We start from the raw sequence: 18,791 nt of genomic DNA, 5'->3' as shown, positions 1-18,791 counted from the left end.
ATTTTAAAAGCAAAACTCCAAAATGATTCAGAGTTCCTCTCTAATTAGCAAATTCAGCTACTAAAGGTGCACCCATTGCTGACACAGACATTCAATTGCACATGCACAGCTTATATTCTCCATAGGAAAGCATTACCATTATAAGAAAGCATAACTCACAACCTAATTGAAATACATTCTTAGTTTATTATTGGTCAGTGTATTTTGTATCAGACAAAATGCATTGCTCTCTTCATCAGCTTCATCTGAAATTCCTAAACAAAATTGATTCCACAGGCTGAACTGCATGAAGTACCACATTAAGCCCTGCTGAACTGCATGAAGTACCACATTAAGCCCTGTAGTGTTCAAGAAAAGAAGCAACCACAAAAGTAAGGCAAAAGCGTTGTAGTGTGCAATTAAATATTAATATTAAAAGATGGAGACTCAGGGAGGAGAACTGGGGGAACACCAATTTGTTGTTTCACTTGGTTTTATAATGGCCACCTGCCAACTCCTGCTAGGAAAAGTAGAGGAGAGGAGGACAAGAGGAGGAGTGAAAAGAGGGACCTCCTCTTCCCCAGCCAGGCACTATCCCATGTGAGAGTGGCTCAGAAAGAGATTAGAACAGCAGGGAAAAAAGAGAGACCAAACGCAGGAGCAAGGACAAAGAATATCGAACCATAACGCAAAGCTGAGTTGGATCTGATGTTGTGCAGCACTTTTGCCCCCAGAACTCGTAGGGCTTCCTGGGGGTTCACTAAGCCCCTTCCCGCCTACACACTCACACACATGCCCACATTCAGGATCCATCGAACAAGACCTAGAACTAGTAGCATGTATTTTTGATGTGCTGCCAGTCATCTACTTTATCTTAGACCTAGATGGTAGTGACAGACCTTGGGCAAACAAGGCTTGAACGATGCATGTCGCCGCCCCAGCTGAGGAGCATGATGTGTTTTGTGAAAAAGCTGTGGCCCTAATCGTTGACCTCTGCCTGGACGACAGCCCTCTGCTGGACACGGACACATGTCAGGACTTCCTGGTGTTGCTGACCAACCACAGCCATGACATCTCCAGCTCAGGTAAACATCTGAGGTTTCGCCGAAGCAATTGTTCTTACCTGATTGAAATGTGTAGGTAATATTCACATGAGTAACTTACATTACATCAACACAGTACCAAATGTTTGGAAACTGAAATGTACAGTTGGGCAAATGTAATATATTTCATTTACCTGGAGCCAGAGTATTTAATTGAATCAAGTAATTCAAAGTACTGTTATTTCAGTAAAAGAAGAAAAAGAACACATAAAATGGCTGGACAGAACAGGTTCACAGACAGCATAGAGTATGGTGACCTTTTGAACATCTCACTAAAATCAAAGCAGGACTCTGAGCAGGGAGTGTTTTTTTAGCAGAGGTTATTTTTAAATGTAAGGAGTACTTTCTCATGACCCGTGTTAATGGGATTAAGGTTTGTTTAATGAGGGAAGTTCTCGCTTACTGGGAGTTCATTATGAAAAAGCAAGAATGTTAAGCCTCTGAAAATTGTATGCAGTATTATATGAATGGTTCACTTAATTGTGCACATTTTCCCATTGAATTATAATACAAGTATTTGTTTATTTTAATAGTTACATTATTCTTGTTAATTAGTTGCAATGTGAAACTTCATATAGAGCATTCACATACATGGTTACATACATCACTGGTAACTGGTAGCATTTCTCATATCTAAAAAGTGGTAATCTAGCCTAAGATGGTCTGCTCATAAAAATATGTTAATCATATGACATATACTGTACAGTAGGATGGTCATACCTATTGGAATTGTGTATGTTACCTGTTGATTGGCACTTTTATGTTCCCTTTTCAGTCCATTAGGAAAGCAATTTGTGTTTATGAAGCTAGATAGCCTCCAGGAGCAAGCAGATGTCTGCTCTGCACACTGTGACACCAGTAAGTCTTGTAGAATGTGAAAAACAAAAACAGTTTGTATTTGGTGGTTTTGCCAGTTATTCAAGTCGGAGCTTTGTGTCAATGTAGGCGGTTCTTAGTTGTGTTAAACAATGAAACCCTACAAACTCTCTGATGACAGAAGACCGGCTCGCGGGACTATTCTTGTGGTAGCTGGCCAGCTATGTTGATGTGTAAGGGAAAATTTTGTGGTAAAACATCTTTGCTGACTGGTATTAAAAACGTCTTCAGTGATGTCTAAATTAAGATGGATTCTGACTCAGTGGATGTGCAACTCCCACTCTCAGTTTGCATCACTGGAGAAATCAAGCAAAGTGCTGTAGGGCCCTCATCACCCAGCCCTAACTGTAGGGAAAGTAAATGCCACTGGATGACCATTTCACTGCTGTCCTAGAAAGGCTATTTGTTTCTTCATTGTAACCTGCTTTTTACCCTGTTGTGTCTGAATGTAACGAGTAGTGGTGCTCTTACATAATAAGCAGATTCCTTTGGTGCTACAAATTACCTTCAGACAGTAACCTCTAATGCCATTCTCATTGTCATGATTTTCAGTCAGCTCAGCTTCAGCACTTTCAGCTGTGCAGCTCCCTTTATGCCATTATGCTCTGCCATGATTACTCATGTTAACTAATGACAATTAGAAGTCAGGAGCTTGCATTCATACATAAATGTCATAATTGCAGTAGTCAGCATTTTATTCTCAAGAGCCTCTGCTGTGCTCAGTATCAAAATATTAACATATTAACATAATATGAACAATGACTTGGGCTCACAATCAGTGCATGCTGTAGTCTGTTCAGTTTGTTAAAGTGCTGGGTGAGATACTGCCTATATTAGCATTAATCTATCCATCCATCCATCGTCACCCGCTTATCTGAGACCGGGTCATGGGGGTAGCAGCATAAGCAATGAGGCCCAGGCCTCCCTCTCCCCCGCCAGCTCTTCTGGAGGGATACCGAGGCTTTCCCAACATGTCCTGGGTCTCCTCCCCATCGGACATGTCTGGAACACCTCCCTAGGGAGGTGTCCAGAGGCCATCCCTACCAGATGCCCAAACCACCTCAACTGGCTTCTCTCAACGTTGAGGAGCAGTGGCTCTACTCCGAGCCTCTCCCGAATCGCAGAGCTTCTTACCCTATCTCTAAGGGAGAGCCCAGCAACGCTGCAGAGAAAGCTCATTTCAGCCACTTGTATCTGCGATCTCATTCTTTCGGTCCCTACCCAAAGCTCGTGACCAAAGGAGAGAGTAGGAACATAGATTGACCGGTAAATTGACAGCTTCGCCTGCTGGCTCAGCTCTCTCTTCACCATGACGGACCGGTATAGGGTCCACATTATTGCAGATGCTGCACCAATCCGCTTGTCAACTCGCTCCATCCTTCCTTCACTTATGAACAAAATCCAGAGATATTTGAACGCCTCCACTTGGGGCAAGAATTCACTCCCGACCTGAACAGAGCATTCCACCCTTTTCCGACTGAGGACCATGGTCTCAGATTTAGAGGTGCTGATTTTCATCCCAGCCACTTCACACTCGGCTGCAAACTGCTCCAGAGAGAGTTGTAGAGCTGATGACGCCAACAGAACCACATCATCTGCAAAAAGCAGACGTGAAATCCTGAGGCCACCTGTAACGGAGCTTGCGTCCATTCCATGCTGTAAGCTATTGTAAGGGACAAAAACACCAGACAACCTCCAAGTTTTAAAGACTCTTTTATTGTTACCCACATGGCTGCAGTGGCAAACACCAGGCGGACCTTTTTGAGACTCTGCAAATCAAAACAATTGTGATTATCTTGCACTGTTCTGGGTGGCCATCTGATGGTGTAGAGAATGACCAATTTATCTATTACTCTATTTATTTGAAATAACTTTGTTTTGAGAGGAGTTTGACTTACCTGCTTGTTCCAGCATGGCAGCAGCCTGTTGCAGGTCAAAGGATCCGAGCCTAGGGGGTTGTGGGTTATGTAGTCTTGGGGTTGTCCTATAAGTGGAGTGTTCCATCTCCCATGCTTGACCGGTGGGAGGGGGACCAGCTTTCATGGTTCCAAATAGTAGTTGCAGTAGGAATGTTTTAATATTAAATGTTTTATATTTATATTAAAATATTGATTAAATAATAAAATATTTTAACTAAAGTAAAATTTATAAATATAATTTGAATTTGTATGTTTTAAAACTTACCTGCAAACTTACCTGTGGTTGGTTAAATCCAATAGGTTAAGGGGTTTATAAAATGGAGAACTCGCAAGTTTGTTGAGTTAGTGAGGGTGAAGCTGGCTTAGTGTGCAGTTCTGTTTGAAAGGCCATGGTTGAAGGCATTTTTTTTTATAGGAGTTTGTATCAAGTTGATCAGTTTATTTTGTTTTGTTTTCCCTTTATTTTCATTTTTCTTTTTGAATTAATTATTTTTGGGATTTTGGAACACCGTGCACTTTTTGCTGTGGACTTAATAAACCTTTCTGCATCGGAACTTCCCGTTTTCCAGTGTTTTTAAACCTCCACTCAGCTATCCTGTAACACCACCATACCGGACATACTCGGGCTGTTCCAAGAATTCCGTTATGAAGAGAATTAGTAACAACGCACAACCCTGACGGAGTCCAACCCTAACTGTAAACCAATCTGACTTACTGCCGGCTATACAAACCAAGCTCCTGCTCCGTTTGTACAGAGATGGAATGACCCATAACAACAAAACCCTCACCCCATACTCCCGGAGCACTCCCCACAGGATCCTCTGAGGGATATGGTCGAATGCCTCCTCCAAATCCACAGAACACATGTGGACTGGTTGGGTGAACTCCTACACACCCTCCAGGACCCTGGTGAGGATAAAGCTGGTCCAGTGTTCCATGACCAGGGCGAAACCCGTATTGTTCCTCTTGTAGCGCTTCTCCAGTACCCCTGCATACACCTTACTGGGTAGGCTGAGAAGTGTGATCCCCCTAAATTGGAACACACCCTCTGGTGCCCTTTCTTAAAAAGTGGGACCACCACCCCAGTCTGCCATTCCAGGGGGACCACCCCAGATGTCCATGCGATGTTGCAGAGGCATGTCAGCCAAGACAGCCCTACAACCTGCAGAGCCCTCAGGAATTCCGAGCGGATCTCATCCACGCCCGGTGCTCTGCCACTAAGCAGTTTTCCAACCACCTTGGCTACCTCAGCCCGAGTGATGGACGGACCCTCACTTGGATCTCCAAGCTCTGCCTCCTCTAGGGAAGGATCATTGGTGGGATTGAGAAGATCCTTGAAGTATTCCTTTCACTGTCCAATTGTATACAGTGTTGGCTGGGAACTGCTTTCCTCTCCTGAGGTGCCTAATGGTTTACCAGTACCTTCTCAGTGCCTGTCGATAGTCTTTCTCCATGGCCTCACCAAACTCCTCTCACACCCGAGTTTTTGCCTCAGCAACTGCCGAAGCCATGACCAACATGGCCCTTTGGTACCCATCTTTTGTCTTCAGAGTCCCACAAGCCAACCAGGCCCGATACGAGGCTTCCTTTACCTGAGGTGTCCACCAACGGGTTCGGGGATTGCCGCCACAACAGATATGTACAACCTTGCGGCTACAGCTCCAACCCACTGCATCAATAATGGCGGCACGGAACAGGGCCCACTCGGACTTGATGTCACCGGCCTCCCTCAATATGCAGTCGAAGCTTTGTTGGATGTAGGAGTTGAAGATCTTTCTGGTAGATTCCTCTGCCAGACGTTCCCAACAAACCCTCACAACACGTTTGGGTCTGCCAGGTCTGTCCTGTATTTTCACGCGCCATCTAATCCAACTCCCCACTAGGTGGTGATCAGTTGACTGCTCCACTCCTCTCTTTACCCGGGTGTCCAAAACACAAAGTCGCAAATCCGATGACACAACTACGAAGTTGATCAATGAACTGCGGCCTAAGGTGTCCTGATGCCATGTGCACTTATGCACACCTTTGTGTTCGAACATGGTGTTTATTATGGACAGAATGTGGCGAGCACAGAACTCCAATAACAAACCACCACTTGGGTTCAGATCAGAGAGGCCATTTCTCCCAATACACCCTTCCAGGTCTCGCTGTCATTGCCCAAGTGAGCGTTGAAGTCACCCAGCAAAACAGTGGAGTCCCCACAGGGGGCACTTTCCAGTACCCCCTCCAAGGTCTCCAAGAAGGCCGGGTACTCCAAACTGGTGTTTGGTGAATAAGCACAGGCAACAGTTAGAACCCATTCCCTGACCCGAAGGTGCAGGGAAACAACCCTCTCGTCCACCGGAGAAAAGCCCAACATACAGGTGCTGAGCCGGGGAGCTATGAGTAAGCCCACTCCTACCTGACACCTCTCACCCTGGACAACTCCAGAATGGAAAAAAGTCCAACCCCTCTCAAGAGAGTCTATTCCAGAGCCCCCGCCATGTGTTGAGGTGAGCCCAACTATATCTAGTTCGTATCTCTCAGCCTCATACACTAGCTCAGGCTCTTGCTCTGCCAGAGAGGTCACGTTCCATGTTCCGAGAGCCAGTTTCAGTAGCCAAGGATCAGAACGCCAAGGCCCCAACCTTCGGCCGCCACACAATCCACATTGCAACGGACCCCCATAAGCGCCTCTCCCACAGGTGGTGGGTCCATAAGAGAGTGGTCCCATGTAGCTCATTCAGGCTGAGTAAAGTGGGTTAGGTGGGTAAAGGCCTGGCCACCAGGTGCTCACCAAGGAACCCCATCCCCAGGCCTGGCTCCAGGGTGAGACCCCAGTAACCCTAATCCGGGCGAGGGAAACTGGGTCCTGATGGTCTCCATCATATGGAGTTTTTGGATCACCCTTTGTCTGGCTCATCACCTAGGACCTGTTTGCCTTGGAAGACCCTACCAGGAGCTTTTGCCCCTGACAACATAGCTCCTACGATCATGTAGGCACGCAAACCTCTCCACCATGGTAAGATGGTGATCCAAGGAGACGTACTAGCATTAATGTTGCACAATAATATATATGTATAAAAAAACACAATACTTAAAGAAATTTTCACAATATATGCTGTATATCACAATATTTTTCATAATTTGGAACAGACAAGAGGGGCAAAGTTTATGATACGTTTTTTATACTGATTACCAGCATTACAAATGTGCTATATTGAGAACATGCCATGAAACGGTGTAATGTGGAGCGATGAGGCGGACGCATGTGCAACTTTTATTAAAGGCAAATCCAGGGTCGTGGTCAAAACGGTCCAGGGTCAAAGAGTCAATAAGGACAGATCGGGGTTCAGACATGACAAACTATAGACAGATTCAAACAGGGTAAGGACATACAACAAAGACCGATACATTCATACAAAGACCGGCAAACACTAAGGGCAAACGCAGGGCTTAAATAATAAAGGGTAATGAGGGACAGGTGAACACAATCAGGGGCGGAGCAACCAAACAGGGGGCAGGACTTAACCCAAAACAAACGCACATGGACAAACCAAAACAAAAAGGCACATGGAGTGGCAGGAGCCAATCGTGACAAACGGTTATAAACTATGCAAAACATTATGACCTTAAAATTACTATAAATTACATTTAAACAGACATGGTGACCTATAAATCTCCCTGTCACTAGAAATATTCACACATATAGTGCAGCATCACAACAGTGCTGTGGCTATATCCTTAATAAACTTCCTGAATGTTTTTTAATATATAAATTGCTTACAGCAATAGAAACCTCATTAACATTGTATTTTTAAAAAAAATAAATTCTATTAAATTTGAAACTGTGACATATTTTTTTTTTTTTGAAAAAGATTTTGATCATTTTGAATTTGATGCCAGCAACATGTTCCAGAAATTAGCAGAAATATTTATATTTCTGCTAAGCACTTCTGGGTGGATGCAAACTGCATTTCGTTGCTTTGTACTTGCGACATACACAATGACAATAAAGTTGAATTCTATTCTATTCTATTCTATTCTAAAAAATTGGGACAGGGACAACAAAACGTTGTGTAATGCTAAAAAAAAACACCTGGTGGTTCATTGGAAACTTGATTATGTATAAAATGAGCAGCCCAGAGTCTTTCAGAAGTAAAGTTGGAAAGGGGTCTATCACTCTGTGAAAGACTGCATGGGCAAATAGCGCAACAATTCAAAAATAAAATTTCTAAAATAGCATAGCATAAAATAGCAAAGAACTTTTGCTTTTCATCATCTGTGGTACATAATATCATTAAGCATTTCAGAGAATCTGGAAAAATTAAAAACAGATATGATTCTGTAGTGGAAATAATTGCATGGGCTCAGGAACACTTCTGAAAATGACAGTCTGTGAAAACAGTTTGTCACTGCATCCACAAATGCTAATTAAAACTCTTAAACACAAAGAAGAAATTGTAAATAAAGAGGATACAGAAATGCTGCCACATTCTCTGGGCTTGAGCTTATTTAAAATGGACTGAGGGGAAGTGGAAAAGTGTTCTGTGATCCAACAAAACAGCATTTGAATTTGTTTTTTGGAAAACATGGACATAGTGTCCTTCGGGCTAAAGACCACTAAGCTTCTTGTCAGTGCACAGTTCAAAAGCCAGTATTCATGATTGTATGGGTTAGCATTAGAGCAAATGATATGGTTGACGTGCACTTCTCTGAAGGTGCTATTAATGCTGAATGATATACACGTTTGGCAACATGTGCCACCATCCAGACAATGACATTCTCAGGGAAGGCCTTGTTTATTTTAGCAAGACAATGTCAAACCTCATTCTGCATGTATTACAACAGCATCGCTCTGTATTAAGAGTCCGGTAGCTAAACTGACCTGCCTGCAGTCCAGACCTGTCACCACTGATAACATTTGGCACATTATAAAATGTGATATCATAAATGATATGTTACTTTATGTTTATATGTTATATCATAAAATGTGACAAATGTGACAGCTGAACAGACTGGTGCAGTACCAACAATCTGTCTCTGAATGTGGACAAAACGAGGAGATGGTTGTTGACTTCTGAAGAGTGCGAGGTGACCCCCCCCCTCCCCCACCAACGTAACATGTGGAAATCATCAGGAGCACCAAGTTCCTTGGTGTCCACATCACAGAGAACCTCACCTGGTCCCTCAACACTCACAATGACTGTACTGAAAGCTCCCCTCACACGCATACTCTACACTCACACACTCTTCTCTTTTGATGCTCTTTTGCACTATCTGGAACAGTGTTGCTAACACTGTGTCTGCACTGTTTACTCAAGTTTTACTACCTCAGTAACTACTGTGTTTATGTATGTTATGTGACTGCATAAACTCACAGATCACAGCATGTTTACTATCTATGCACCTTATTCTTACTACCTCATGTCCAGAAATGTATGCTGTGTCAGTGCTGCACTGTCCTGTCTGTTTACTATGTCTAATGTCTGTTTAGTTTATCATATTTATTGTATTGATTCTAGCTTATTTTTTTGTTTGCACACTATGTCTGCATATTTGCACTTTGTACTTTCTTCTTGCACCGTGTTGCTCCTGGAGGAACATAATTTCACTCCACTGTGTAGTTGTACATAGATGGAATGACAATAAAAGCCTCTTGACTTGACTTGACCTGAAATCCTATGTTAAACAAGAACGGGATAACATTTCACTTTCAAAACTACAACAATTGGTCTCTTCAGTTCCCAAACATTCACAGAGTGTTTTGTACAGAAAGTCGTCCCAACTTTTTGGAATATGTTGTTGGCATCAAATTCAAAATGGGCATATATTTTTAAAAAACAGCAAGGTATCTGACTGATTTCCTGCATGTTAAAACATTTCCATAAGCTCAAACTTTAGCTTTGATGCTCTTCTTAATTACTGTTTACACATACAGACCTCTGATCTCTCTAACATAGATCAGCTGTTAGACAGAGGGCTGAGAGAAAAATGCAATAACAGGGCTAGAATGGTGTTTAATCAACAGATCAAATGCCTTTAGAATGAGACTCATCCACACATTTTAACATCTGGCCAGCAGTACCAACCAGGTGCACAGAGTTCAAAACTGTTCTAAATCCAGACACTTGGCAATCCTAGTTAGACATACCTAAGTGTCATTTTTGGAGTCAATTTTAACAACCAAAAGCATTAATACTACACTGTTAAAAAGCATTATTACTGTTAAAATGTCTAATTTATCTTGAGAATATATTCATTCATTACCCATACCTACATAACAATAATAGTTCATGGGGTGACACTTTATTTGAAGTGGTCCTTTTAGATGAAACAAACACTCAACAGACTGTCAGTAACATGTCAAAAACATGAGGGTTAGGAGCAGGTTTTGCCTTGAGGTTAAAGTTTGAGTTGGAATCAGGTCCAGGGTTAGGGCTAAGTTTTGGGTAAGGTTGGGTAAGGTTAGGTTTTGCATGATAGAGGTAACATATTAACAATACATCTAATTAATGTAAGTAATGTTCAACAATACATCAACAAGATATTCAGATGCTTCATTACTGCTACTTTGCTGACATATTGTCGATGTGTAACTGATAGTCTATTAAGAGTTTATTAATCATCTACAAAGGGCCACTCCAAATAAAGTATTACCGTTCATGGTTTTAGTGGTATTCAGAGATATCAAGAACAAGAAGAAGTGTTTCAGATTGTTGTCAGTTAAACATACATCAACAAAAAAAGTAAATGTGCTTTCTAAGAAAAAAAAACATACATCAACAACAACAACAAAAAAAGTAAATGTCCTTTCTAAAAATCCAGTTTCTGTCTGGTTACCATTTAGGGTTCCCTTCAGTGTAATTTTAGGAGAAGTACAAAATCAAAACCGTCCAGTAAAAAGCAAGCTATAGCAAGGTAACCTTTCTATGCAAACTTTAATTTATGCAAACTTTATCATCTGGAAAATACTGTGAATTGTAACCATACTGCCCAGCACTAGACTCTTAATGCAAATTCTCAACCTTCTGAAAGCTGTATTGCACTTTCTGACCATGTATTAATTGCTTTGCTATTATTTCAATTCATTTGTGTTCCTAAACCTGTCATGTTTTTCATGCTTCTGCAGCTTGGGTGTCAATGAAGGTTCATCAAATCTCATCTTATCTTTCTCAGATTGGTGATAAAGGATTAACACAATGTTTTCAATGCTCACCTTTAAATAAGGTAAGAGCACTGTAGTCTGGGCTTTGAGCTGCCTGCCGTTCAGGCAGGAAGGGAGAGGTGGCTTTGGGAGGAGGAAGCCACAGGCACTAATGCTAGATGAATGGAGGCCTGCCGCTGGCCTCAGCAGCCCTGCCGCGAGAATCCAACCTGCCAAAAAAGCAAAGGTCATGCAGTGGGAGGGGTAGCTGCTGAAGCACCCATGCAATGCCAAACCTGCTGCACTTATACTGCAATATGGCAAAGACTTAGTTAACCCTTAGAAGTCAAGAGTTATTACTCCTATTTTGCAATGCTATTTAAATGCAATGATGTCATTTTACAATTAATAACTTAGTGACATAATGAATTACAGTTAATTTACATCCTGAATCAGCAAATCTAACTACAACTTTTTTCCACTTGTTCCGATGTAAAGAAATTACACAAATATGGCAAAAATGAATGTTTCTGGTATGCACACAGCAACTTTTCCTCAAGTAAAATTATATCTTCTGTTCTACATACAAACAAATTAGGATATCAATTGAAGATTTAGAATATGCGCTCAGATTTGAGCTATTTGTTTGTTGTAAAAGTGTTCTTGATTGAATAGTAACTTTATATGTCCTTCTATATATTACTAGCTCTATACTATAGTTATTTTGATTGCTTCTTCTCTATTTTAGTGTATTCTTCTGCTAGCTTTTCAAGCTTAGCTGCTGTAGCTAAAAGATTTTAAAGGACTTTTTGATACATGCAGCACTGATCCTCATCTAACTTTAACTTTAGACTTGAAAGTTTTATTTTAAGCTTCTATTTTTAAATTTACCTGCTGCCATGCATGAAATACATTTTTGTAAAAAATCTACCGTCACGTTTCACTATTTAAATTATTTGTCCATAAGCTTAAATTCCTAAGACTGTTGGGTTAAATCCATACTGCACATGACTGCAGCACAGTGCTGAGCAATACATCATCTTTTTCAATATTGGTGTCACACTGTAATATTGTTGTTCAATTTTTGTGTCATTATATATTGTTCATACAATGGGCCCAAAAGTATTTTGAGCACATTTAAGTCATACTTACAGATGCATTACATTGGCTGTGTTAGGTAACAAATTGTCAAACCAAGTGGCATTAATTTTAAACTGACTAGTCCTAGACTGCCTCTTTCTGTTTGGCAAAGTGTTCTTTAAAAATAAAGATGATGTGTTTCACATTGTTGGTGTATAAGACATTTCTCTGCAAACTTCATGCAAAATTCCTTTATGCATTTATGAATTCATGATCCCATCAAACTCACCAACACCTGTAAAACTAAATAGACTATGTCGTTTTCATCAGCCATTTTCCTATGTCATATAAGAATGCTTGTTAGAAAAATCAAATTGTGGTCAATTATTTCTACTGGAATATATAGTGACATCTTGAATAAATTGATAGTGATGAATGCATGAATCATAAAAAAAACAAATTTTAAATGTTTTACTACTTAGAATAACATAAAAGCAGAGACACGTGAAGACAGCATAATACAAGGGAATAAGGATAGAGAGCACAATAAAAGACAAATATTTGAAATATATTTCTAGGCTGTGTTTGTTATATTACAGACACTGCACTGTTTCTTCAAAATAAAGCCTTATACTCAAAAAGGTGGTTCTCAGATGTTCTTTGTTGAAGAAATTGTTCTATATAGAACCATGAACACTCAAAGAACCCTTTGCATGATTAAAGGATTCTTTGTATTGTGAAAGGTTCTTCAGATTGATGGAGAATGTGAAAAGGGTTATATATAGCACCAGAAAGTGTTCTTTCTTTTACAAGCTTGACATCGTAACAATAGAAGAACCCTTTCTAGTTAGTGAAAAATTCACTTTTGTCATCATATTTTATTGTCATTCATATTTTCACACATCCTAGATCTGAATGAATGAAATATTCTCATTGAATACTTTGTTCTGTACAAAGTTGATTGTGCTGACAACAAAATCACGCAAAAATCATCAATGGAAATCAAATTTATTAACCAATGGAGGCCTGGATTTGGAGTCACACACAAAATTAAAGTGGAAAAACACACTACAGGCTGATCCAACTTTGATGTAATGTCCTTAAAACAAGTCAAAATGAGGCTCAGTATTGTGTGTGGCCTCCACGTGCCTGTATGACCTCCCTACAATGCCTGGGCATGCTCCTGATGAGGTGGCAGATGGTCTCCTGAGGGATCTCCTCCCAGACCTGGACTAAAGCATCCGCCAACTCCTGGACAGTCTGTGGTGCAATGTGGTGTTGGTGGATGGATCGAGATATGATGTCCCAGATGTGCTCAATCGGATTCAGGTCTGGGAAACGGGCGGGCCAGTCCATAGCATCAATGCCTTCATCTTGCAGGAACTGCTGACACACTCCAGCCACATGAGGTCTAGCATTGTCCTGCATTAGGAGGAACCCAGGGCCAACCGCACCAGCATATGGTCTCACAAGGGGTCTGAGGATCTCATCTCGGTACCTAATGGCAGTCAGGCTACCTCTGGCGAGCACATGGAGGGCTGTGCGGCCCTCCTAAGAAATGCCACCCCACACCATTACTGACCCACTACCAAACCGGTCATGGTGAAGGATGGTGCAGGCGGCAGATCGCTCTCCACGGTGTCTCCAGACTCTGTCACATCTGTCACGTGCTCAGTGTGAACCTGCTTTCATCTGTGAAGAGCACAGGGCGCCAGTGGAGAATTTGCCAATCCTGGTGTTCTCTGGCAAATGCCAAGTGTCCAGCACGGTGTTGGGCTGTGAGCACAACCCCCATCTGTGGACGTCGGGCCTTCATACCATCCTCATGGAGTCGGTTTCTAACCGTTTGTGCAGACACATGCACATTTGTGGCCTGCTGGAGGTCATTTTGCAGGGCTCTGGCAGTGCTCCTCCTGTTCCTCCTTGCACAAAGGCAGAGGTAGCGGTCCTGCTGCTGGGTTGTTGCCCTCCTACGGCCTCCTCCACGTCTCCTGGTGTACTGGCCTGTCTCTTGGTATCGCCTCCAGCCTCTGGACACTATGCTGACAGACACAGCAAACCTTCTTACCACAGCTCGCATTGATGTGCCATCCTGGATGAGCTGCACTACCTGAGCCACTTGTGTGGGTTGTAGAGTCCGTCTCATGCTACCACGGGTGTGAAAGCATCACCAACATTCAAAAGTGACCAAAACATCAGCCAGAAAGCAGAAAGGTACTGAGAAGTGGTCTGTGGTGCCCACCTGCAGAACCACTCCTTTATAGAGTGTGTCTTGCTAATCGCCAATAATGTCCACCTGTTGTCCATTCCATTTGCACAACAGCATGTGAAATTGGTTGTCAATCAGTGTTGCTTCCTAAGTGGACAGTTTGATTTCACAGAAGTTTGATTTACTTGGCGTTATATTGTGTTGTTTAAGTGTTCCCTTTATTTTTTGAGCAGTGTATATCATACCACTTTTAAAATGCATGAAGGCAGCTATTTCTACTTTGTGATCTAGTCTTCTGCTTCGCATTTATTTCAATGTATAAAGGACATGATCTAAGATTAAATTTGTTGCACTGATTAAACTAACAGAGAAAAAGCACTATACCTTAATGCTTGCTACTTCTAGCACCCCTATGATATTTGTAGTTGTATGTTAGTGCTACATACAAGATTCAATTTAGACAAGATTGTTAAAGGTTCCATGTTTCATTTGAAGCTCACACCAACAGTTAGTGTATCTAACCCTATGCCAGAACATCTAACAATAAAGACCAAGTGTTGTTCCTTTTAAGTAATGATAGAAAACATAGAAAGCTCCAGTTCCATATGCTGATACATTCTACTGTGGCCAGTGGAGACATGCATACACATAACTCTTATAGTGAGTTAAAGGTGTCGTGTACAAGTCTTTTGCAGTGTGTTCCTGAAGGAACATAATTTCACTCCACTGTGTACTTGTACATAGATGGAATGACAATAAAAGCCTCTTGACTTGACTTGACTTTTGACAAGTCGTTTGATAGGGTTAACTAAAAAAATTGTTTTTTTGATTGTTTCAGCAAGTGTATGGACTATTTTACATTCAAAGAATACATTTAAAAATGACATATTTAGACATATTTATGATCTATTTATAGGCATGGCATTGATAGAGACTGCAATAAGCTAAATATTTGATTATAATCATAATTTATAGGGTACATTCTATAGAGAGGTCGCTGTCCCAAACCCTAACCCCTAAATTTAACTAAAATGCTTAATTTTTGTGACTATAATAATGTTTTTATTATTTGTAATCCATTTTTAAGATATTATTTAATTTCTTAATTTTAAGTTATGTTGGAAGATTTATCTACATCGTATGTTTTTTCTTTATTTTATTCAAAAAACGCTGTCCCATGTTTTCATCTTACCATCAAAAGTGTTTTGAAGTTTTTTGAAGTTGTTTAAAGTGTATCCCAAAGTTTAAAAACCATAATGTATACTTATGAATTGACACTGCTTCAACACATATCTTCTGCAATGAAAAAGTAAACTTTTTTGTGTTTTAATAAAAAACATGATTTTATGTTTGTACCACTGTCTAAAACTGTGTTTGTAAGCCATATACTGGCTAGTGTTTTTTTATACTGCTAGTCACTACCAAATTGCCAATACAGAAATCATAGTGTTTCAGTAATGTTATGATTATTTTGGTAGGGATGTAATGGAATGTTCAGTTATTTGTTTTAATAAACATAATTAAGATATCGGGTCACTCAAAGCCAAAAGGATTTTAGTCTAAAATTCAAGTCAGCTAAAAGCCCAAAATCAATTCGGAAATATTTCTGTTGAATGATCCATATTAAGTATTAAGTATTCTTTTTCCTTTATATCTGGTTGCAATACTGTGCAAGGTTCCATTTAGAGTAATTTTACATAATGAAAACAAAATAAACCTAATAAATACAAGCTATGTCAGAGTTAAGATGTTCTTGTAGCACAGAGTAGCAGCACTCAATGAAATCAATGAAAATTGGAAAATTTGGTTATATTGAATTTTATGAATACTACTCATCACTAGTGTCTTATCTGTATTTTTTGCTTAGTACATCAAGTTGTTACATCTAGTTTGTTAGTTCCATTGCTGAAGTTATGTGCCATTTCTGGCTCATCAGCTCGCAGACAAGCTGAAATAGCACAGAGTTTGTAAAAGTAAGATCCACTTGTTGGGTCATTCCAATACTCAGAGTGCCTTGTGTAAGGGATGACCACATCTACTGTCTCATTCATCTTGAACAGAGGCTGGCTTTACTCCAGTATGGCCTTTAAGGTTAAGTCAATTGCACTTCTTCTCAAACACAACAAGACACAGCATGACTAGACTTGGCAGTTAACTGGTGGAGGGCAGAGGGAGGAAGGTGGTAATATTTAATTTCTAGTATTTCATAAAAGGAACATGAGAAGAAAATGGGTAATAATTTTTCAATCAGAGAGCTTCTCCACCTGTATTGCCTTAGGACACCAAACTAACCATTAGTGTCACGCTGAGAAGTGTCATGCCACAGTAGATTGGTATTATCAACCTGATCCCCTGCAGAGCGCTATGCAGCTTATTCCAGTGCTACTGATGCTGCTGCTACAATATGTGACCATGAATAAATAAAGCAGTAAAACGACACTAGGCCGGCTCAGAAAATAGCGCACACACACACACACACACACACACACACACTTACAATTTCTGTGAGAAACCCTGCTGGGGAGAAAGAGAGAGAGAGTGTCTAGTCTAGAGAATACCACTATGCTAGCAGAATACTGTTGAACCATGGTGAGCTTTTTATCAGACCTCAATGTGTATGTATGTGGTTGCCGGGAATATTACTGGCAAGCAATTCAGACCACTGCTTCCTGGACTGGTCAATTATTGAACAGGTGTGCACCGAGGTCTCTATTCAGCACTAAAATGCCTCTGGATTTGTTACATTCACCAAATGTTGAGCATCCTCACTCGCCTTAAACTCTCCCCTGTGATGAAATAATCCACTGCAAAAGTCTCAGTGCCAGCTTTCTGAGCCTGTGTGCTGTATTTTTTATCGATTTGGTCCGCTGTGAGGAAGCAAATGGGAGAAATAACGTCATGTCAAGCCTGTTCTCACGCTTTGTTTCACACCATCACACTGACGTCTAATGTCATCTCTTCAGTTAGCACTTCATCACAACCACACAGTTATTTAACAGGGTTTTTTCATTTACACATTGCATAAGAAATCTAGAAAGGTGATAGTTAAGTGTAGCTACAAGACTTCACCTAATTATGTAATAAGAATTTTGGAGATTTTTTAATGCTACAGTCATATTTTAGGGATTGCTCTTTTACTCATAGTAAGACTAACCTATGTTGTGTATATTATTTAGTCAGAAGCAGAAGTAATGGCATTCTCTCTGTGAACAGAGTTTATGAATGTTCTATGAATATTTGAATTTAAGCATTATCAATATTTATCCAAAATATTTCATGGGAGCATAGGGCATATTTGGGTTTTTGAGTAAGTCATATTTAAATATTTGATTAAGATGAGTACATTTTTATAGAAGCAACCTTCATATCGTTGCTGCATATGATAATGAAAACAGTCTTTAATTGAGAGAACAATATATACAAAAACAATATATTTTGTCAAATGTTGTCAGGTAGCTGTTAAAATTCACAGATGATGTTGCTACGTGAATGTGAGAACCAAAATCATGCTTCAGTTGGACTTGTTTAAGTTTTACCCCATGTTCTGTATTGTTGATTTAATACCTTACATTACATTGTGCACTACATTATCATTATCATATATGCTTTGAATAGCATTTGACATGCTTTAGGGATGCAAAGAGGATTCCAACTTTTAGCTTTATATTCTTCCACATTCACTGAAGGCTCTGGCTGGTTTTGAGGGGTTTTTGCTGAAGGAGGAAAGAAAGAGCAAAAGGACTATTTAAAACAGCCTGCCTAAGATCTGCAGCAGAGGGAAATCAAATAATAGTCTTCTCTGTTGGTAAGACAGGGAAGCTGATTTAGAATGGGTAGGGCGCACGGGGTGGATAAGGGGACATTAGGAGAGCTACATCCAAATGGACCCATTTCAGAAATCTAATTTCCAAGAGGGTCTGTCTGTTATGAGTGGCTGTGACATTTCATCCCTGATTGTGTTAAATTTCTCCTCTGCTTAGCAGCCCTGGGCCGAGGTTAACAAGCCAGACGGGGCTTGACAATCCAGGGGAGTAGAGGTGGATTCTGACAATTTCATTACTGCCAACAGCCAGAAATGTTAATGCTAAGCAGCAACATATTTCTCACATTATATTCAAAATTAAGTATCACGTTCATGAGCCCTGACTAGCTGTGAATCAGAAATTCCAGAAATTCCACTAAATAATATTTGATAGCTCACTGGTGAAATGTCGATAAGAAAATGTCACTGAAGACATTTTATATAGATGTACCACATCATAAAACATATTGTCACTGTTATGAGAAAACCTTACAGAAGATGGAAAAACATTCTTAATTTTATGTGAGTTAATTTAACATTAAAAAGTAAATTTTAAAAAAAAATTACATTTCTTTTTGGTCTATATTTCTGCTGTTCTCAAAAACAAACAAAGAAACATACAAGAACAAAAAAGCATGTTTCACTACATTGTCAATTTTTTTATTCTGCATCATTTAAACATGGCAGCTACTCTTTA

At 40.3% G+C, this 18,791-nt stretch overlaps 1 protein-coding gene across 3 annotated transcripts in view; it reads left to right on the top strand.

Moving 5' to 3' along the window:
- Window positions 1-614: 614 nt before the first annotated feature.
- Window positions 615-18,791, top strand: part of syt6b (synaptotagmin VIb) — a 63,598-nt gene continuing 45,421 nt past the window's right edge. For all 3 annotated transcript variants that reach the window (XR_005129264.1, XR_005129265.1, XM_037532020.1), the window contains exon 1: window positions 615-1,064. Coding sequence is in view for 1 of the 3 variants with exons in the window: in XM_037532020.1 (XP_037387917.1) it covers window positions 902-1,064 (163 nt within the window). In the remaining 2 variants the exon portion in view is untranslated. The remainder of the gene's footprint in view (window positions 1,065-18,791) is intronic.

This window comes from Pygocentrus nattereri, chromosome 21 (assembly GCF_015220715.1).
Source record: "Pygocentrus nattereri isolate fPygNat1 chromosome 21, fPygNat1.pri, whole genome shotgun sequence".
NCBI classification, from domain to species: domain Eukaryota; kingdom Metazoa; phylum Chordata; class Actinopteri; order Characiformes; family Serrasalmidae; genus Pygocentrus; species Pygocentrus nattereri.
This window is presented reverse-complemented; position numbering and strand designations above follow the sequence as displayed.